Raw genomic sequence first — 23304 nt, forward strand, 5'->3', positions numbered from 1 at the left:
TGGTGCAGTCTTTTTCCCCTTCCTCTGCCCCGGGGCAGGAACGAGCGGCCTTTTTCCCTCTTGCCCTTATAGGGACGAAAGGACTGGGTTTGAAAAGACGGTGTCTTTTTCTGCTGAGAGGTGACCTGGGGTAAAAAGGTGGATTTTCCAGCCGTTGCTGTGGCCACCAGGTCCGATAGACCGACCCCAAATAACTCCTCCCCTTTATACGGCAATACTTCCATATGTCGTTTGGAATCTGCATCACCTGACCACTGTCGCGTCCATAACGTTCTTCTGGCAGAAATGGACATCGCACTTACTCTAGATGCCAGGGTGCAAATATCCCTCTGTGCATCTCGCATATATAGTAATGCATCCTTTAAATGCTCTATAGTTAACAATATACTGTCCCTATCCAGGGTATCAATATTTTCAGTCAGGGAATCCGACCAAGCCACTCCAGCGCTGCACATCCAGGCTGAGGCGATCGCTGGTCGCAGTATAACACCGGTATGTGTGTATATACCTTTTAAGATATTTTCCAGCCTTCTATCAGCTGGTTCCTTGAGAGCGGCCGTGTCAGGAGACGGTAACGCCACTTGTTTTGATAAGCGTGTGAGCGCCTTATCTACACTAGGGGGTGTTTCCCAACGTGCCCTAACCTCTGGCGGGAAAGGGTATAGTGCCAATAATTTGTTAGAAATCAGCAGTTTTTTATCGGGGGAAACCCACGCTTTATCACACACCTCATTTAATTCATCTGACTCAGGAAAAACCACTGGTAGTTTTTTCACACCCCACATAATACCCTTTTTTGTGGTACTTGTAGTGTCAGAAATGCGCAATGCCTCCTTCATTGCCGTGATCATGTAACGTGTGGCCCTACTGGACATTACGTTTGTCTCGTCACCGTCGACACTGGATTCAGTATCCGTGTCAGGGTCTGTGTCGACCATCTGAGGTAACGGGCGTTTTAGCGCCCCTGACGGTGTCTGAGACGCCTGAACAGGCACTAATTGATTTGTCGGCTGTCTCATGTCGTCAACAGTTTTTTGCAAAGTGCTGACATTGTCACGTAATTCTTTAATTACTACCATCCAGTCAGGTGTCGACTCCCTAGGGGGTGACATCACTAACACAGGCAATTGCTCTGCTTCCACATCATTTTCCTCCTCATACATGTCGACACAATTGTACCGACACCCAGCACACACACAGGGAATGCTCTGATAGAGGACAGGACCCCACTAGCCCTTTGGGGAGACAGAGGGAGAGTTTGCCAGCACACACCAGAGCGCTATATATATACAGGGATAACCTTATATAAGTGTTACTCCCTGTTATAGCTGCTGTATTTATATATTAGCTGCCAATAGTGCCCCCCTCTCTGTTTTACCCTGTTTCTGTAGTGCAGGACTGCAGGGGAGAGTCAGGGAGCCGTCCTTCCAGCGGAGCTGTGAAAGAAAATGGCGCTTGTGTGCTGAGGAGAAAGGCTCCGCCCCCTTCACGGCGGCCTTTTCTCCCGCTTTTTTCAGGAAACTGGCAGGGGATAAATGCATCCATATAGCCCAGGAGCTATATGTGATGCATTTTATTTAGCCATATAAGGTTTTTATATCATTTTTATTGCGTCTCAGGGCGCTCCCCCCCAGCGCCCTGCACCCTCAGTGACCGGAGTGTGAAGTGTGCTGAGAGCAATGGCGCACAGCTGCAGTGCTGTGCGCTACCTTATTTGAAGACAGGAACGTCTTCTGCCGCCGCTTTCTCCGGACCTCTTCGCTCTTCTGGCTCTGTAAGGGGGCCGGCGGCGCGGCTCCGGGACCCATCCAGGCTGAACCTGTGATCGTCCCTCTGGAGCTAATGTCCAGTAGCCAAGAAGCCCAATCCACTCTGCAGTCAGGCGAGTTTGCTTCTTCTCCCCTTAGTCCCACGATGCAGTGAGCCTGTTGCCAGCAGGACTCACTGAAAATAAAAAACCTATTTAAACTTTTACTTCTAAGCAGCTCAGGAGAGCCACCTAGCTTGCACCCTTCTCGTTCGGGCACAAAAATCTAACTGAGGCTTGGAGGAGGGTCATAGGGGGAGGAGCCAGTGCACACCAGCTAGTCTAAAGCTTTTACTTTTTGTGCCCAGTCTCCTGCGGAGCTGCTATTCCCCATGGTCCTTACGGAGTTCCCAGCATCCACTAGGACGTCAGAGAAATGCTATTGCGGCTGTGGCATGTGTGTCAGACCTAATGTGCACACTGTGGGTGCTGGGGCGAGCATGCAAAAGGCTACCATCGCAGCAATGGGACAGAACACACGGAAAATGGGATAAGTATAAACAGAACAGAATGGGATAAAACCATTTTCTAGTAGAGAAATATCACATGCACTTTTTTGTGTGTGATTACACCTGCTTATTCTTTAAATAAATGAAAGATTATTAGTGTTTTTTCGGAAACCTTAATAAAAACAATTTTCAAAATCTGTGTAAAATGTGGCCAGTGAAGATCCTCACAGTGTGATGCATGTTATATCAGATCTCATATCAAGACCTGGAAGCATCAGATAACGTAGAAATGTGAGGAAAAACACACGCTAAACCTCCATTCTCTATCATGCCTTGATAACAAGCTTCTGTATCAATGGTCCCCTGATTACTATTCCTAAGATACCAAATCAGAGTGCTGGGTACAAACTGCACAATAGAGACACTGACTAAAATGCTTCCATTGTAAAACACAGAACAGAAGTGGGAAAAAGTCCCCAGAATCTTGGAGGACTTTATGGTTTTAAAGGTTTTAGCACTTTAAGCATCTGCAGAGAGGCTCTCAGCTTTTCCTTCTATTCAGGTACAGGAAAGACTAGAACCTGACAATTACATTACATTTCAGACCCTTTATCTCAAAATGAACATACCGCAGTTACAGGCAGGGTACAGTCAGTCTTTCATTTTTATAGGAACAGAAACTACTAGGCACCATTTTATTTATAGATTTCTGGTCTAATAAAAACACCTCAGTAGAGGAACATCAAGTGCTATAAGTCGCTCATGCTTTGGGACAGAAGTACCAAGCCTTGGAGAGAGAGAAAATTGGAAGAGATAAAGTACCAACCAGATCCTGTCATTTTTTCAAACACAGCCTGTAACATAGCAGTTAGGAGCTGACTGGCTGGTACGCTATATCTCTCCACTATCACTCTCCAAGGCTTAGTACATCACCCCCTTTATCTCTACACCAAGAGGAGAAGCGCACAATGCAGACCATAAATTCGACTTTTAATCGGACTTCTGAATAAATGACACTTTGGAAGTGTTTATCTGCAAACCAATTTTACATACTGAAAATTATTACTACACTACTGATGGTGAAAATCTTTGCAATCCTTTCCCACCATTCAATCCAATGTTTCAACATAGGACCTGCATGGTATCCATAATGCAGAACTCAGGTCAGTGTCCAGTCATACAGCTGTATACAACGTGCTAGGTATATTGGCCACATGTTTCTTGGCAGGGCTTCACGTCCCTCACCCAATATTATTTTGAAAAGTAATCTTTTTTAAAGTACCTGTAGAATATACTAGGACTCACTGTACGGAGTCATTCTCAGGCAGAAAGCCACCACTGTTGCAGATGATCTAAATACTTACCTAAGAACTGGTAACCATGCCACAAGTATCTCAGAAGTTTTTGTGGTTAATGCTAACCCTCCAATGTGTTTACATTTTTGATCCCCGCTCTTTTTTTTTATTTTTCTTCTCTCATTAATATACTTCGTAGCTTGCTAAACACTATTCCATCTTTCTAAATGGTTAGACATACTGGAAGAATACACTAATACCAAACTACTTTTTTTTTTTTGTTTTGTGTTTTTCAGCAAACATTCTTCATTAAACTTCAATGCTGGGAGTCATTGTCTCTTTAAAGGCCAAAATCTGTGGGCAACGTGATGCTGACTGAGACTGAATGGTTATATTCAGATACCTAGAACCAATTATTAACTGCAGCAGGGGGGCTGCAAATACAACAGTTTGGCACAAAGAGTTCTAAAAGAAGCACTGCCTCTCAGCCCACGCCGATCACTGCTTTCCATATAATAATGTGCGATCCATATGTTGTATGTAGAAATTTCAGACTGAGCTAGCTACACTGCTTTTGTCCTCTCTCAGAAAGGTCATCTTACAGTTAATGACCCTTTAGAATCCTTAAGTTAGACACTCAGTAGACATAAACGTCTTATATAGTTAGATGTCTCACCTTCAGGATGCTCAAGTTTCCGAAATTGCTATAAAGCAAACTAAAAAAAAGTTATGTATGGCGTTGGACCTGGTACGTAACGTATACAAGGAATTCACCCAGTAAAATAAAAACAAAAAAGTGTGACACGTAACTGTATGATATTAGCTATGCCCATATTCATTTTACTGTATCCAAATTCTAGTTGTCCGCTTTTTCTGTCTTGCTGATCACTTCTCTGTATCTCCCTATGACTGGTAGTTTGCCTTGCTTCTCACCTTGGTGCAGATGTATTAAGCCTGAAGAAGTGATAAAACAGCGATAAAGAAGTGATAAGTGCAAGGTGATTCAGCCAATCATTATGGGTTTGAAAAATAACAGGAGTGATTGGCTGGTGCGTTATCACCTTCCACTTATCACTTCTTTATCACTTTCCCAGGCTAAACTAATCTCCCCCCTTGTCTCTCCCTGTTACCAACCTGTGACACTCTAGCCTTAAGGGGGGTACTCACGGGAGAGATGTGTGCTGAGCGATCTTAACACAGACCGCTCAGCACACATCTCTCACCCCGCTCAGCACAGCGCGATGTGCTGAGCGAGGGGGAAAGCCGACGGGGGGCCGCTCACTTCACACAACGGTGATGTGAGCGACCCGCTAGATTGAGCCTGCATGCAGCTCAATCTAGCATCGGCGATAGCGATGAGCGGGGCCGCGCATCGCTATCGCTGGAGGGCATACACACGGCAGATCCGTGCTTAAAATCTAAGCAATCTAGCAAGATTGCTTAGATTTTAAGTACGGATCTCTCCGTGTGTACCCCCCTTTACACTTTTGCACAGGTACTCATTATACTGCATGACTGTGCAAGCTGCAAACTGTGGATGATTCTTATATCAAAGAAAAGTCATATTGTAACTCATGATTTTCTATGCACTTTGGCCACACAATTTTAATCACTGTGAAATGCAATGATGCCCTTCAATCATGCAAGGACTCAATTTAATTACCTCACATATTCCCCCATAGGCCAATTAACTGCATAAAGACATCTGAGAAAAAAAGTTTACTGTGCTTTCATAAATGATTAACTGCAATAAATGAAGGAACAGATTTAATTAAATGCGATGTTACAGCATAATGTACAGGCAGGGGGCGTAACTTGGAAAACGCTAAATCTTGAAAGACCCCCCCCCCCACCCCCCCCCACCCCTCCTTGGCGTCAAGAAGTAAAAAAGAAAAAAAATACATTGATCCACATGATAAAAATGAGATTTATAGTAAGAACTTACCGTTGTTAAATCTCTTTCTGCGAGGTACACTGGACTCCACAAGGATTAACATCGGGGTGTAGAGTAGGATCTTTATCCGAGGCACCAACAGATTCAAAGCTTTGACCTTCTTCCCAAGATGCATAGCGCCGCCTCCTATATCACCCCGCCTCCATGCACAGGAGCTCAGTTTCGTTAACCAGCCCAATGCAGTAGCAGGTACCACAGACGACAATCGCTCGTAGCCAATTACACCACACACTCACCACAGGAGAGGGTGTCAGCGGCTATGCCAATACCAACCCAAAGAAGCTAAGTGCGTCAGGGTGGGTGCCTTATGGAGCCCAGTGTACCTCGCAAAAAGAGATTTAACAACGGTAAGTTCTTACCATAAATCTCGTTTTCTGCTGCGGGGTACACTGGGCCCCACAAGGATTAACATCGGGGATGTCCTAAAGCAGTTCCTTATGGAAGGGGACGCACTGTAGTGGGCATAAGAACCCGGCGTCCAAAGGAAGCATCCTGGGAAGCGGCGGCATAGAACCTAATAAACGTTGTCCCTGAGGACCACATAGCCGCCTTGCACAAATGTTCAAGGGTCGCACCACGGTGGGCCGCCCAAGAAGGTCCAACCGGCCGAGTAGAATGGGCTTTAATGGTAGCAGGAACCGGACGACCAGCCTGTACATAAGCATGTGCAATCACCATTCTAATCCATCTGGCCAAATTCTGCCTGGAAGCAGGCCAGCCACGTTTGTGAAAACCAAACAGCATAAAAAGAGAAACAGATTTCCTAATGGAGGAAGTTCTCTTCACATAGATACGGAGAGCCTGTACCACATCCAAAGACCGCTCTTTGTAAGACAACTCAGGAGAATTAAAGGCCGTAACCACAATTTCCTGGTTAAGGTGGAAGGAAGACACCACCTTTGGTAAACAACCTAGCCGCGTTCTAAGAACCGCCCGGTCACGGTGAAAAATCAAATAGGGAGACTTACTGGATAAGTACACCCCAGTCCTAGACCCTTCTAGCTGAAGCAATCGCCAGCAAGGAAAGTACCTTAAGGGAAAGCCACTTAAGATCAGCAGAGGCAAGAGGCTCAAACGGAGACTCTTGCAAGGCCTCCAAAACCACAGACAAGTCCCAAGGGGCCACAGGTGGTACCTAAGGAGGCTGAATCCGCAACACACCTTGAGTGAATGTATGTACATCAGGTAGGGTAGCAATTATCTCTGAAACCAAACCGACAAGGCAGAGATGTGAACCTTGAGGGAGGCCAGACGCAAGCCTAAGTCTAGGCCCTGTTGTAGAAAGGCCAACAGTTTGACCGTACTAAACTTGAAAACGTCATGATTGTGAGACGCACAGCAAGTAAAGTAAGCATTCCAGACCCTATGGTAGATCCGAGCAGAAGCCGGCTTACGGGCCTTCAACATAGTTTGAACGATCGCCTCAGAAAAACCATTGGCCCTCATGACGGAAGCCTCAAGGGCCATGCCGTCAAAAGTCAGATGGGCCAAATCCTGGTAAACACAAGGGCCCTGAACAAGGAGGTCTGGTTATTGTGGAAGTAGAAAGGGACGCTCCCATGAGAGACCCAGTAGATCGGAGAACCAGTGCCGTCTGGGCCACGCTGGAGCGACCAGAAGCAGGTTTCCTCCTTCTTGCTTGAACTTCCGTATTACTCTGGGCAGGCGTGACACTGGAGGGAACACGTACGGTAGCTGAAAGTTCCATGGAATTGCCAGAGCGTCCACGAACACAGCTTGAGGATCCCTTGTCCTTGCTCCGAAGACCGGAACCTTGTGATTGTATCGAGACGCCATCAGATCCACCTCTGGAAGGCCCCACGTGTCCACGAGAAGTTGAAACACCTCCGGATGGAGGCTCCACTTTCCTGCGTGTACGTCCTGACGACTGAAATAGTCCGCTTCCCAATTCAGGACGCCCGGTATGAACACTGCGGATATGACCGTCAGATGGCGTTTTGCCCATTGAAGAATCCGTGATACTTCCCTCATTGCCGTGCAGCTTCGAATGCCGCCCTGATGATTGATGTACGCCACCGTGGTGGCGTTGTCCGATTGTACTTGAACAGGTCTGTTCTGTATCAAATGCTGGGCCATTGTCAACGCATTGAACACTGCTATCGGGAGTAGAGACTCCTCCTTGGTCCACCGACCTTGAAGAGAGTGTTGTTGAACACCGCGCCCCAACCTCTCAGACTGGCATCCGTTATCAGAAGGACCCAGTCTGGTATCCAGAAGGGACGGCCCCTGCTCAATTGTTGATCCTGCAGCCACCAGCTCAGTGACAGGCGGACCTCGGGAGACAATGAGATCATGTGAGATCTGATCCGGTGAGGCAGGCCATCCCACTTGACCAGAATTAACTTCAGCAGAGGGCGAGAGTGGAACTGAGCATACTCCACCATGTCGAAAGCCGACACCATGAGACCTAGCACTTGCATTTCCGAATATATCGACACTTGCGGACAAGATAGGAAGCATCGAATCCTATCCTGAAGCTTCAGGACTTTATCCTGAGACAGGGACAACCGTTGGTTGTGAGTGTCCAATAACGCTCCCAGGTGTAACATGCTCCGAGCAGGAACCAGGGAGGATTTCTTCCAGTTGATCAGCCACCCGTGGGCTTTCATGCACTGGACCGTCAGATCGAGATGACACAGGAGAAGTTCTGGGGAATTTGCCAGGATCAACAAATCGTCCAAGTACGGTAGGATCCTGATCCCTTGACGGTGGAGTGTAGCCATCATGACCGCCATAACTTTGGTGAAAACTCAGGGAGTCGTTGTCAAACCAAAGTGTAACGCCTGAAATTGTAATGAAGGTTGCCCACCGCAAACCTCAGGTACTGCCGATGAGATACCGTGATAGGAATATGTAGGTAGGCATCCTGTATGTCCAGGGAGACCATATAGTCCCCAGGCTCCATGGCCAGAACAATAGAGCGCAGTGTTTCCATACGAAACTTGGAGATCCGCACATGCTTGTTCAAGGACTGCAGATTGAGAATGGGCCGCGAGGACCCGTTCGGTTTCGGGACTAGGAACAGCGGTGAATAGTACCCCTTGCCTCTCTGAGCCAGAGGCACCTGTACTACCACTCCTGTAGTCAGGAGGGAATGTACCACCGAGTGCAAAGTGTTTGCTTTTGCCGGATCCTGAGGCACATCTGTCAAGCTAAATCGATGAGGGGGACGATTCTTGAAGGGTATGGCGTAACCTCGAGCGATGACTTCCCTCACCCAGGTATCTGAAGAGGTTATCAACCATTCCTGGGCAAAATCTAGAAGTCGGCCCCCAGAGGGAGGCCCGCCACGTCATGCGGCATGCTTGTCAGTTTTGGAAGCTGGCTGACGGGCGGCCCAGGCACGCTTCGGTCTGGGCTTGGCAGCTCTGGAAGCACGAGTTTGCTCTGACTTTTGCTTTTCCTGGAGGACGAAAGGGCCGAAGGAAAGTACTTTTAGCCTTCTGTGCGGAAGGAGCCATACTAGGTAGGAAAACTGTTTTAGCAGTAGCCAGAGCAGCTACAATCTTATTGAGGTCTTCTCCAAAGAGAATGTCTCCCTTGAAAGGAAGCACCTCCAGGGTTTTCTTGGAATCCATATCCACCGACCAGGATCTCAACCAAAGGATACGTCTGGCCAAGACGGACGTAATAGTAGCTTGGCCAACAGCACCCCGGCCTCGGAGGTCGCCTCCTTAAGGTACAGAGAAGCCGTGGTAATATACGAGAGACATTGTCGAGCATGCTCAGATGCGTTGGAAGGCTATTCCGCCTCTAGCGTCTGAACCCTCGCCTCAACAGCTTCAGCAGCCCAAGTTGCTGCAATGGTTGGCCCATCCACAGCCCCTGGTAGGGTGTAAATCATTTTCAAACAACCATCCACACGTCTATCCGTCAGTTCCTTCAGAGAGGTGACGGTAGTTACTGGCAGAGCAGAAGAAACTACCAAACGCGCCACATGTAAATCTACATGGCAAGGAGTTTCCCAATATTTTACATAGCTCTGCAGAGAGAGGATAGCGAGCCAACAGTCTCTAATGCGGTGTGAATTCCATTCCCGGATTATCCCATGAGCCTTGACATATGTCAGCCAGGAGTTGAGAATGAGGTAAAACTTGTTTAACCACCTTCTTACGTTTAAACCTATTCAGCTTTTTAGGGAAAGTCTCAGGAACACCAGACACCTGAAGAATGAGCCTAATTGCTTCAATCACATCTGGGACATCCACCAATGATTTCCCGTCCCCATCAGAAACATCTGTGTCAGTGTCTTGTGGGATCAGTAAATGTACAATCCTCCTTAGAGGAAGTGTCTGGGATAGCAGTGGATTGGGTGGCGGTAATGGCCCGTTTAGAAGACGACTTAGTCTTAGAAGGGTGAGAGTGACACTTAGATTTAGTTAGTGACCGGTTCAAATGCTGTAACTGAGGAGATTTGATCTGCCCATGGTGGATTAATAGCAGGAACCATAAACTGCTGCATCGGCACAGATGGTCCCACAGGGGGTGTCAATTTAGTTACAAGCGTGTTTAACAGCGTGGAAAACGTAGCCCAAGATGGGCACTGTGATGCCCCGGTGCTAACGACCCACTGGGGGGTAAGGAACCCCCGAACCAGAACTCTCAGCTGCCAAAGTTTCCTACATCACATCTGCGGCCTCACTACCACGCAGTGTGGGAGAAGCACCAGCGTTGTTGCCGCGTGTAACAGACATAACTATGTGCACAATATTGGGCAACGAGGTACAAAGTGTAGAAGCACTATACCTATCAAGAACTCTCAGTAAAGCGTAGCACAGACTGTGAGTTCAAGAGATATAGATTATATGGTGACTATAAATCACAAGTAAAAATACACCGTCAGTATATCTTGTGATACAGTCCTATATTAAACAGAAAGAAAAACCTGAAACACATGGCCCCCTCAGGTATAGCAATATAGGAAAAGCACGCTGAGTGAAATACCCTGCAGTAAGGCAACCCACGCAGTAGCTACATGCACACACACAGATAGTCACAAATGTACCGGCAGAAATTATGTACCATAAACTGCACTGGACTAGCACTAAAAAGTAATACTCAGTATGGCTATATGTGTTAACAATAGATATAACAATGCACAGTAAACACTAGATGTATGTACCACACAACCCTGAATGTATGCACTCTTTCTTAACTAACACTGTCCCTTGACAGGTAGAATACTTAAGTGTCCTGTAAAATGCACAGCGCTGGCGAGCAGGCGGTTCTACAGAGGAGGATTTGCCCCAACAGTCCTAGAAACAGCACAGCTCAATCTATGATGGCCGCTGGTCAGGAGTGAGGAAGATATGCAGCTCCAGGTCGGGAACATTGCATAAATGGCGCCCTGGGGGGGAGGGGCCTCAGGTCCGACCTGCTCCCCCTGCTGGCATCCCCCCTGGGCACTGCGGGCAGTAATAAGCGGGGTTAATATAGTAGAAAAAACCCCAGACCTGTGCCCCTTAACTGTCACTGGTGGCGGGTCTGGGACTCAGGGTCGACAGCAAAAAGGTCGACACACCTTAGGTCGACGCCAATTGGTCGACACACCTTAGGACGACATGGACAAAAGGTCGACATGGACAAAAGGTCGACAGGAACAAGGTCAACATGGAAAAAGGTCGACATGAGTTTTTTATGTTTTTTTGGTGTCGTTTTCTTCGTAGAGTGACCGGGAACCCCAATTAGTGCACCGCGTCCCCTCGCATGGCTCGCTTCGCTTGCCATGCTTCGGGCATGGTGCCTTCGCTCCGCTACCGATTCGCTCGGCACAGATTACCGTTCCAATCGTAGTCCACGTGGATCGTTAAGTATGAAAAGGTTCCAAAAAAGAAAAAAATTGTGAAAAACTCATGTCGACCTTTTTCCATGTCGACCTTTTGTCCATGTCGACCTAAGGTGTGTCGACCAACTGGCGTCGGCCTAAGGTGTGTCGACCTTTTTGCTGTCGACCTGGAGTCCGGATATCCCTGGTGGCTAGTGGAGCGTCCCTCCAGCGCGCGCGGCCCGCCTCTTACGGCCGCGCTGGATCGCGATACAGTGCGGGCACAGAAGCGCCTTACCTCCCCCTTGTCAGCGGCCTCGCAATCCCGGAGGTCGGTGTGTGTGTGACTGACCTTTAGAAGAAACCAGAGCCTCCGCTGCAATGACCCGGCAACCAGGGTGCGGGAGTATACAGCGCCGCTGGGGGTGATGGAGCTGCAGCAGAGACGTCTATTAGACATAGCCTGCTGCAGCCCTTGTAGATTCTTCTTTTCTGTCAAATTTAAAGCTAAGAATAGGCTGCCTGAGGCAGCCCCCTGTTAAGTGACCTGCTACTGCAGGCACCAACTACAAACTGAGCTCCTGTGCATGGAGGCGGGGTGATATAGGAGGCGGCGCTATGCATCTTGGGAAGAAGGTCAAAGCTTTGAGCCTGTTGGTGCCTCGGATCAAGATCCTACTCTACACATCGATGTTAATCCTTGTGGAGCCCAGTGTACCCCGCAGCAGAAAATACATTGCCCAACCCTACACAAAGAAAAATTAAATACTGAACATGGCAGGCTCAGCCCTTGAGCACCCCACTGTGCAGTACAAAGTCATCACCTGTGGCCTGACTGCTGCTCACGAGTTCAGAACCGCCCAGCCCAACTCCAGTCTTCACCACAGCCTGCCCTGTAGCGTCAGTCATTAGATCACTATAGGTGGATGGGAACATCCTAAGCATAACATATGAAATCGCACAACCGTCAGTAGGGTCACGCCTGGGTAGTGTCTGAGCCACCTGGAAATGCCCATTGCTACCTTGGCAACAGCCGAACATGGAGGGTGGTCTAAAGCAATAGCCGCGCCCCCCACCCTATGGCCCCTCTCTCCTACCCAAGTACAGCCAATGCGGCCAGTGTTATGGGCCCTACACACTGGGCGATAATACTCAAAGATATGAACGATCTCGTTCATTAATGAACGAGATACCGTTCATATCTTTCAGTGTGGAGGCACCAGTGATGAACGATGCACGGCCCTGCGCTCGTTCATCGCTGGTGCCCCGTCGATTGTTCATGCAGGCAAACATGGACGTTGTCGTCCATATTTGCCTGCATTGTTATGGAGCCGAGTGACGGGGGAGTGAAGAAACTTCACTCCCCCCGTCACTGCCCCCCTGCCCCGGCCGTATCCGTTGTCGGGCAGCTTGGCGGTGGATCTGCCAGTGTGTAGGGCCCATTAGACACAGAGCATGCCCGTGGGGCACAGCACATCTGAGCAGATCAAGCATGTCCCATGTTCCTAGTCTCCCAAATAAGTGCGTGAGGCAACCTGGGCCCCATAGCAGCCACACCCCTTGCACCCATGGCAGTTACGCCACTGTGTATGGGTGAGTTACAGTGGGCACATCACCTGTACATGATGGACTTCCTTAAGTCTTAATTCACCGGCCGTGCTGGATTCCGACCAAACTCTGACTTTTTTAAAGGGGCAATCAGGTACAAGGCATGGTTTAGCCTTGTACATGAGTGCCCCTTCAAAAAAAAGTTAGAGTTAGGCTGGCATACCGCATGGCCGCCAAACTTGGACTTCATTACATCCCAGCCATAGTGTATTTTCCAGCATACCCCAATGGGAATGTGAGGTAACATGTATAATGTTGGGGCGATGTAAGAGTGATGATGGGTGCTGTTATCATCGTTTACACTCTAACCAAAAGGCACATCACATGCATCGTTCCAATATCACTTGTAATTGAATCGACCCATTAACCACTTAACTGGCATGGTCAGATTTCATGCAACTGTGTCGTCCCACCCTGTCCCCCGTTTTTGAAGAGGAGATCAATTCTGATGTGCATAATATAATGTTTAAATATTAAAAAAAAATACTTTTTCAACTTTATTAAATAAAATACATTTTAGAAACTAATGTTAACGCTTTTGAAGGGAAAAATCGTCAGTTAAGTGGTTAAACTCAAGGTGGTCCATTTCACTTAATAGGCAATAAGTTGCAAAATGGCATACTGAAATACCTGAGTAGCTAGACTGAGAACTTGTTGTACCAACTCTTGCGTCTCCGATGGTTTCTTCAAGAACAGTTTGACAATGGCAGTCAGAAGAGTGAGCTGCACCTACAGAAGATAATCATTGTTATATTAACACTTTTAAAGTCAGTGCAACAAAAAGGGTATTTGTGGAAACAAAAGGTGTAAAAACATTTTCCTTCCTGATTAACTTGGCAACCATATATGTCAGATGCAAAGGTACTAAATGTATAAATACCAAGATTTCAATAATCCCCAATTTACAATCATTTACTCTGGATTCAAATTACAAGATAATGTAGTGTCCAATAAAATGTGTTACAGTCACAGTAATGCAACATAATATACCAGCAGTAGCTGTGATAACTGTAGTAATGTCCAATAACAGTAGCTGCATCTGATAAACTACCTTATTCAGCTTCAGTTACTAAAATAGCAAAACTGCAACTGCTATCACTTGCATACTGGGGGGCCGCTCAGCACAGAGCAAGCCCGCCCAACATGGTAATGGCAGCCAACGATGTTATAGCAATACAATTATCCTATATCACCCTCTCCTCCTTAGTAATCACAATACTGTAGCTTATTAGGCTGAGGGAGTAAACAAATACATTAAAGACAACTGCAAAACAATTTCCAGATTCTACAGACAGCTGTTACTTGAACTTCAAGCAGTGTCCGATAGAATTCATTTCTTCAACTGCCTCTCAGTTTCCATATTAAACGTCTCAAGTAGAGCTCCTAGGAGAGCACAGGAGTGGCCATTAGCCACCAGTTTGGAAAGATAGAATGAAATGATGGTCACTATTGTGCACAGAGTTACCTGTGTGCTCTCATCATGGAATCCTTCCAAAAAGCTCTCCAGCAGTTCATCAGCATTGTCAATGCGCTCAGCATATTCTCCAACAATCCAGATCATGGCAGCTCGGGCGTCGGGCTCATCCAGGGAATCCAGATTCTCACATAAAGTGGCAATGATGCTTTCATACCTGCCGCACACAATGGAAAACATATGCTCACAGATTCAGACATAGGAGGGAATCCAATTATTCCCGTTAAGATTGCGCACAAAAAAAAAAGGAGATTTTTGCCTGATGGTTATTATTAGACAATTCAAATTGTAGCCAGTTTTTTTTCCGACCGAAAATACATGGATTCGGGATAAGTTCCTGGATCCATGTGATTCCACATGGCCATGATCACAACAACGGGTCAGTTATCGGTTATTTCTTTCACCTGATACTGTCAGCTTTTGGGGCAAACTGAACAGCTCCCAGAGGATCAATTAGCTATTCGGATTCCCCCCATTATATTAAATTAGCCCAATTATTTCATAGCATTTTTTCTATTTTCATTTCAAAATGACTATCCATCTATAAATCTCAACTAGGACAGACGTACTTGTTGGGGTACTTGCGGAAGATGTCCCGAATGACGACAATAGCTTCTTGTACCACGTAGTTCACCTTTGTCTGGATGAGGTCAAGGAGGGTGCTCACGCAGCGCTCTGCAGATTGCTGGGGAACAAGTAGCATATATTGCACACGACACTCAACAATGGATGAAATAATACTCCCCCAAAGATCAGAAGAAAAATGGGTAATGGGAAAAATTGGTGTGCGATGGATACAATACAAATAAATGAGAATTAAGAAAAAAATATCTTTATTTTTATAAACCAATCTGTAAAATACAATAAAACTAAGTACAAACAATACACCCATTATAAAATAACACAATGGAATAACAGCCTAGAAATGATACCTCTAATCTATGCAGATTCTCATATGCGACCAATGTAATAAATGACTAAGCATTTGTGGTGTGAAACTTACCTCAACTTTGATGGCACATCTGCCAATGGCACGGACTGCCTTCCTGACAAAATCAACATCCACTTCAGTAGCATATTCCTTCAGCTCAGCCAACACCTGACAGAGAGATATGGTGTGACCATGAACACCGTGCTTTTTGTCATCCAACCAAAGCATTAGATTCAATTACATTAAAACAAATGAAAACCGCTAGCTTATTAGCATTGCATTATGCATATGCTGACCTCTGGGATCCCAGCCTCAACCCTGGAAGGGATGTGGTCATGTGATTGCCGCCCGGGATCCCAGCGGTCACCATGCCGACGCCAGGATCCCGAGCAAATAAATGCCAGAAGACAGAATGCCTACCCACAGGGACTATTCCTAGACTAGAACGTGTGGCGAGCACCGCAAGGGGCTTTGTTGCGCTCAAGATACCACCCCGCCGGCATTCTGCTGCCAGGATCAGTATGCTGACCTCTGGGATCCCGAGCGCCAGTCTCCCAGCCCCAACCTATGTGGAATAGCTACACTGTTTCAATAGCATACAACAGTAAAGTGTCAATTGCAAACAGACAGAGATGAAACGGCAAAGGCCCATTAAATTTAAACAGGATGATTCAATAGAAGCAAAATGCTTGTAACAGTGCATACATACTTTATAAAGCACTTCATACAATTATTAGTATTCCATGACCTGTCCAAGTGGAAAAGTAAAATAAAATTTGAAGTGATAAAGCTACCTAAATTACTGACATATTTTATATATAAAAACACATCAGATATGTAAATTATATGATTTTTTATCATCCAGAAAAAGTTTGTATTATTTAGATTGTACTTTTCGTATCTTGTACCCAGGGTTGAATGAAACTGAAAAACTAGCCCGGGATATTTGTGAAAGCAATTCTAAGTGCATATCTCCCAACTGTCCTGTTTTTCTGGGCCTGTCCCACGGTGGGTGGTGGGGGGGAAGGGGCTATGTGAATAGACGCATGCACACAGGTGCAAGGACACAGCATCAATTCACCGTGAGAGTGGGTAGGTATGCAATAGAGGCGAGTTCTGTTGAGGGGTGGGTAAAAAAACAAACAACCATTGGTTCCCACAGTAAAAGACTAAACACATTTGCCTTATTAGCAAAAAATAAATAAATGCATTGTACCCCGCAGGGTGAAATAATACACATGGTCCCCAACAGGAGGATTTAAAAAAACAAAAAAAAAAACACACACACGGACCAGGACAAGGTAGTTCCAATCCGCCCCTGCTTGTATCACATGGTGGCAATTCAAAAGACAGAACTTGAGAATTCGATTTGCTGATTGATAACAAATCTTTCACATACAACAGATTAAAGAATTCACAGACCAAAGCATTCACACCGGCGTTACATCAAGCACAATGGGCATGTCATTCTTTATTATTTCAACTTTTTGTCCTATTTATTAGCTAAGGTTTGGGAGGGTAGTTAAATTGGAATAGGGAGAGACATAGGGCCTAATTCAGACCTGATCGTAGCGGCAAATTTGTTAGCAGATGGGCAAAACCATGTGCATTGCAGGAGGGGGGGGGGGGGGAGATGTAACATGTGCAGGGAGTTATGTTTGGGTGGGTTATTATGTTTCTGTGCAGGGTAAATACTAGCTGCTCTATTTTTACTCTGCAATTTAGATTTCAGTTTGAACACACCCCACCGAAATCTAATCTCTCTGCAAGTTATATATATGCACCCCCCACCCACCCCCCCTCCTGCAGTGCACATGTTTTTGCCTATCTGCTAACAAATTTGTTGCTACAATCAGGTCTGAATTAGGCGCATAATTAGGGAAAGACTAAAATAGCCATGTGTTGATCCGTGTGATCTGTAACCTTGGGTCAATTGTCCAGATCTATTAAATTAAAAACCCATGATCAGACCAGAGATGCAGGCTCATTTCTGCCCACACCATGTGGAAGTGCAAAAAGAAAAAAAAAGAATTTTGGTACTCACCGCTAAATCTATTTATCTTAATCCACTGTACACCATGGGGTGTAGAGGCCGCTATTAGGAGTTAGCACATCAAATTACATTTGTTTGTAGCTAAGCTCTCCCCTCTAAATCCCATAAGCCCCACCAGAGCTAACAAGACTTCAGATAGACTTTATAAAGCAACAAAATAGAGGCCAGCTATTAAAAATAAGAATTTACTCACCGGTAATTCTATTTCTCGTAGTCCGTAGTGGATGCTGGGTACTCCGTAAGGACCATGGGGTATAGACGGGCTCCGCAGGAGACTGGGCACTCTTAAAAGAAAGATTATGTACTATATCTGGTGTGCACTGGCTCCTCCCTCTACACCCCTCCTCCAGACCTCAGTTAGGGAAACTGTGCCCGGAAGAGCCGACATTACTAGGAAAGGATTTGGAATCCAGGGTAAGACTCATACCAGCCACACCAATCACACCGTACAACTCGTGATAACTATACCCAGTTAACAGTATGAACAATAACTGAGCCTCTCAACAGATGGCTCATACAATAACCCTTTAGTTAAGCAATAACTATATACATGTATTGCAGAGAGTCCGCACTTGGGACGGGCTCCCAGCATCCACTACGGACTACGAGAAATAGAATTACCGGTGAGTAAATTCTTATTTTCTCTGACGTCCTAGTGGATGCTGGGAACTCCGTAAGGACCATGGGGATTATACCAAAGCTCCCAAACGGGCGGGAGAGTGCGGATGACTCTGCAGCACCGAATGAGCAAACTCAAGGTCCTCCTCAGACAGGGTATCAAACTTGTAGAATTTTGCAAAAGTGTTTGAACCCGACCAAGTAGCAGCTCGGCAAAGTTGTAAAGCCGAGACCCCTCGGGCCGCGCCCAAGAAGAGCCCACCTTCCACGTGGAATGGGCTTTTACTGATTTAGGATGCGGCAGTCCAGCCGCAGAATGTGCAAGCTGAATCGTGCTACAGATCCAGCGAGCAATCGTCTGCTTTGAAGCAGGAGCACCCAGCTTGTTGGGTGCATGCAGGATAAATAGCGAGTCAGTTTTTCTGGAAACAAAGTTTCAGGGCCCGGACTACGTCCAGCAACTTGGAATCCTCCAAGTCCCTAGTAGCCGCAGGCACCACAATAGGTTGGTTCAAATGAAACGATGATACCACCTTAGGGAGAAATTGGGGACGAGTCCTCCATTCTGCCCTTTCCATATGGAAGATCAGATATGGGCTTTTACATGACAAAGCCGCCAATTCTGACACACGCCTAGTCCAAGCTAAGGCCAAAAGCATGACCACTTTCCACGTGAGATATTTTAGCTCCACGGTCTTAAGTGGCTCAAACCAGTGGGATTTTAGGAATCCAACACACGTTAAGATCCCAAGGTGCCACTGGAGGCACAAAAGGGGCTGAATATGCAGCACCCCTGTAACAACGTCCGAACTTCAGGCAGTGAAGCCAGTTCTTTTTGAGAGAAAAAGGAATAGGGCCGAAATCTTGGCCTTTATGGAACCTAATTTTAGGCCCATAGTCACTCCTGACTGTAGGAAGTGCAGGAATCGACCCCCCTGGAATTCCTCTGTAGGGCCTTCCCGGCCACACACCAAGCAACCTATTTTCGCCATATACAGTGAAAGAGTCTTGCTGTCACGTCTTTCCTAGCCTTTATCAGCGTAGGAATAACTGCATCCGGAATGCCCTTTTCCGCTAGGATCCGGCGTTCAACCGCCATGCCGTCCAACGCAGCCGCGGTAAGTCTTGGATCAGACAGGGTCCCTGTTGCAACATGTCCTGACTGAGAGGCAGAGGCCATGGGTCCTCTGAGAGCATTTCTTGCAGTTCCGGGTACCGAGTCCTTCTTGGCCAATCCGGAGCAAAGAATATTGTTCACATTCCTCCGTTTATTACAATTCTCAGCCCTTGGGTCTGAGAGGAAGAGGAGGGAATATATAGACCGACTGGAACACCCACGGTGTTACTAGTGCGACCACAGCTATCGCCTGAGAGTCCCTTGACCCAGCGTAAAACCTTTTTTATCTTTTTATTGAGGTGGGACGCCATGTAGTCCACCTGAGGCAGTTTCCATCAATTTGCAAAACTGCGTGAAGACTTCCTGATGAAGTCACCACTTACCCGGGTGGAGGTCGTGTCCACTCCCGGAATGAACACTGCTGACAGTGCGCTTACTTGATTCTCCGCCCAGCGAAGAATTCTGGTGGCTTCTACCCTCGCCACCCTGCTCCTTGTGCCGCCCTGGCGGTTTACATGAGCCCCTGCGGTCTGACTGGATAAGAACCGGTTGGTCGCGAAGCAGGAACTCAGCTTGACTTAGGGCGTTGTATATGGCCCTTAGTTCCAGGATATTGATGTGAAGGCAAGTCTGTTGGCTTGACCACAAACCTTGGAATTTTCTTCCCTGTGTAACTGCCCCCCACCCTCGGAGGCTTGCATCCATGGTCACTAGGACCCAGTCCTGAATGCCGACTCTGCGGCCCTCGAGAAGGTGAGCACTCCGCAGCCACCACAGGAGAGACACCCTGGCCCTGGGGGATAGGGTGATTAACCGATGCATCTGAAGATGTGATCCGGACCACTTGTCCAGTAAGTTCCATTGTCCTTGCATGGAACCAGCCGAAGGGGATGGCCTCGTATGATGCCATCATCCTTCCCAGGGCTCGAGTGCAGTGATGCACTGACACCTGTTTTGGTTTTCAATAGATTCCTGACCAGTGTCATGAGCTCCTGAGCTCTCTCTATCGGGAGATAAACACTCTTCTGGTCTGTGTCTAGGATCATGCCTAGGCGAGGCAGATGAGCTGTAGGAACCAACTGCGACTTCGGAATATATAGAATCCAGTCGTGTTGCCGTTTCACTTCCAGAGAAGGTGATACGCTGTCCAGCAACTGCTCTCTTGATCTCGCTTTTATGAGGAGATCATCCAAGTATGTGATAATAGTGACACCTTGCTTCCGCAGGAGCACCATCATATCCGCCATTACCTTGGTGAAATTGGTAATGACAATCCCGTACCGCAATTCTGAGGTATGCCTGATGAGGTGGATAAATGGGGACACGAAGGTATGCATCCCTTATGTCCCGATTCCTTTCAGGCTTGCAATGACCGCTCTTAGCGATTCCATCTTGAACCTGAACCTTTTCAGGTATATGTTCAGGGATTTTAATTCAATATGGGTCTAACCGAACCGTCTGGTTTCGGGATTATAACATGGTCGAATAATAACACCCTCTTGTTGAAGGAGGGGACCCTTGACCACCACCTGTTGAAGATACAATTTACGAATTGCAGTTAACACTGGCTCCCTCCCTTGGGGGGAAGCCCGCCGGGTCCTCGGTGAGGGGGCATCTTCTCACAGTCCAGCCTGTATCCCTGCGATACAATTTCTATTGCCCAGGGATCTAACAGGGAGTGAACCCACTTGTGGCTGAACTTACGAAGGCTTGTCCCCACCGGGCCTAGCTCCGCCTGTGGAGCCCCAGCGACATGCGGTGGATTTTTGTAGAGGCCGGGGAGGACTTCTGTTCCTGGGGACTAGCTGTGTTGTACAGCTTCTTTCCTCTGCCCCCGGCTCTGACAAGAAAGGACGCACCTCAGACTTTCTTGTTTCTTTATTCGAAAAGCTGCATTTAATAATGTCGTGCTTTCCTAGGCTGTGCAGGAATATAAGGCAAAATATCAGAATTACCAGCTATAGCTGTGGAGACCAGGCCCGAGAACCTTTCTCCACACAATCCTCAGCCTTCCATATGCCTCTTAAGTCGGCATCATCTGTCCAATTGTATATTCTACAGGACACGTCAAGCAGAAATCGACATAGATTTTGTCTCTAGGACCCAGTATACTCATGTCCCTTTGTGCATGCTTTATAATTATATATCTATCACTTAAGACAGCATCTTAAAATATTTATATGCATACTAGGGTCTCAATCTCTGCTGATAAGGTACCTGTCCACGCTGCCACAGCGCTATAAACCCATGCCGACACAATCGCCGGTCTGGGTAGTATACTAGAATGTGCACACTATCTGCAGGATCCCTGAGAATAGCTAGTGCAAACAGGACACCCAAGGGGAAGATTCTCAACACATCCTGGCCCTAGAGGGGAAAGGATACAGCCTGAGAATTCTCTTGTGGGAAGCTGCCGTCTCTTGTCTGGAGATTCCCGCTCTTTTTCCTCATGAGAGGAGGGAAATTTACCTCAGCAGTCTTCCCCTTAACATGTGTACTCTCGTGTCAGGGACAGATGAGTCATCAGTGGTATGCAAATCATCTTTTATTCCAATAATCATATATTGAATATCTTTTAGCCCTCTTGGCTGTAACTTTGCATTATCGTAGTCGACAGTGGAGTTAAACTCCGTGTCGATACTTTGTTATTTTGGATAGTGAGCATAGAGAGACTCTGAAGGACTCTGTGACATAGGGACAGACCAGGGTAGATTTCCTTTCTGTTCCCTAACCTTTTGTGCAATAATTTTACCTCAGCACTTACACATATCCAAACAGGTGTCGGCGTTGTTGACGGAGACACCCTCCCACACCCTTATCCGCTCTATCACCTCCTTAGAGAGGAGCCTTTTACCTCAGACATGTCGACACACGCGTACCGACACACCACACACACAGGGGATGCTCTATTTGAAGACAGTTCCCCCACCAGGCCCTTTGGAGAGACAGAGAGAGAGTATGCCAGCACACACCACAGCGCTATATAATACAGGGATGTACACTATACTGAGTGATTTTTCCCCTATAGCAGCTTATATACACAGTTTTGCGCCTAAATTTATGTGCCCCCCCTCTCTTTTTTACCCTTTGTGTACCAGGATACTGCAGGGGAGAGCCTGGGGAGCTTCCTTCCAGCTGAGCTGTGAAGAGAAAATGGCACCGGTGTGCTGAGGAAGAAGGCCCGGCCCCCTCAGCGGCGGGCTTCTGTCCTTTTATGTACTTTAATGGCGGGGTTAATGCACATATACAGTTTATCAGACTGTATTTTGTGCTTTTCGCCAAGTAAGGTAATCTAATTGCTGCCCAGGGCGCCCCGCCCCCCCCCCCCCCCCAGCGCCCTGCACCCATCAGTGACCGGAGTGTGTGGTGTGCTAAGGGAGCAATGGCGCACAGCTGCAGTGCTGTGCGCTACCTTAATGAAGACCGGAGTCTTCAGCCGCCGATTTTCAACTTCTCTTCGTTCTTCTGGCTCTGCAAGGGGGACGGCGGCGCGGCTCCGGGACCGGACGACCGAGGACTGGGCCTGTGTTCGATCCCTCTGGAGCTAATGGTGTCCAGTAGCCTTAGAAGCCCAAGCTAGCTGCAAGCAGGTAGGTTCGCTTCTCTCCCCTCAGTCCCACGTAGCAGTGAGTCTGTTGCCAGCAGATCTCACTGAAAATAAAAAACCTAACAAATACTTTCTTTTCTAGGAAGCTCAGGAGAGCCCCTAGGGTGCATCCAGCTCTGGCCGGGCACAGATACTAACTGAGGTCTGGAGGAGGGGCGTAGAGGGAGGAGCCAGTGCACACCAGATATAGTACCTAATCTTTCTTTTAAGAGTGCCCAGTCTCCTGCGGAGCCCGTCTATACCCCATGGTCCTTACGGAGTACCCAGCATCCACTAGGACGTCAGAGAAACAACACTGAATAATACTACATTTCACACCAAACTTATATCCCAGGTTATTGCTGAGGCAACCTGGACCCAAGTTTGGTTGCAAAGGGTCTCAGAAAAATAACCTGGGTCGCGTTACCCGGGAATCCGACCCTGGTAGCTACTGGTGTCGAACCCGGGAAGTACCTGGGTAATGGTGCGGTATAAACGAGCAAACCGATTCGGGTCACACTAAAAGCATAGGTAGAGACGGCAGAAGGAAGACGCGCCACTAACCTAGGTCCAACCTGCCATGTGAACAGTGTTTCAAGCAGCTGTGACATGGCTTGAATTAGTGTT

At 47.2% G+C, this 23304-nt stretch overlaps 1 protein-coding gene and 1 long non-coding RNA gene across 3 annotated transcripts in view; one reads left to right on the forward strand and one right to left on the reverse strand.

Annotated features, from left to right (window-relative positions):
* LOC135031207 (uncharacterized) overlaps positions 1-5284 on the forward strand; it is a 264149-nt gene extending 258865 nt beyond the window's left edge. Inside the window, exon 3 of the long non-coding RNA XR_010227048.1 lies at positions 3848-5284. This is a non-coding gene — a long non-coding RNA (uncharacterized LOC135031207). The remainder of the gene's footprint in view (positions 1-3847) is intronic.
* LOC135031181 (AP-1 complex subunit beta-1) overlaps positions 1-23304 on the reverse strand; it is a 263841-nt gene that overhangs the window by 90272 nt on the left and 150265 nt on the right. For both annotated transcript variants that reach the window (XM_063953993.1, XM_063953992.1), the window contains exons 7-10: positions 15376-15471; positions 14942-15057; positions 14364-14529; positions 13529-13627 (exon numbers count right to left, since the gene is read on the reverse strand). In XM_063953993.1, coding sequence (XP_063810063.1) covers positions 13529-13627; positions 14364-14529; positions 14942-15057; positions 15376-15471 — 477 coding nt within the window. The remainder of the gene's footprint in view (positions 1-13528; positions 13628-14363; positions 14530-14941; positions 15058-15375; positions 15472-23304) is intronic.

The sequence above is a fragment of the Pseudophryne corroboree genome, chromosome 2 (genome assembly GCF_028390025.1).
Source record: "Pseudophryne corroboree isolate aPseCor3 chromosome 2, aPseCor3.hap2, whole genome shotgun sequence".
Taxonomy (NCBI): Eukaryota; Metazoa; Chordata; class Amphibia; order Anura; family Myobatrachidae; genus Pseudophryne; species Pseudophryne corroboree.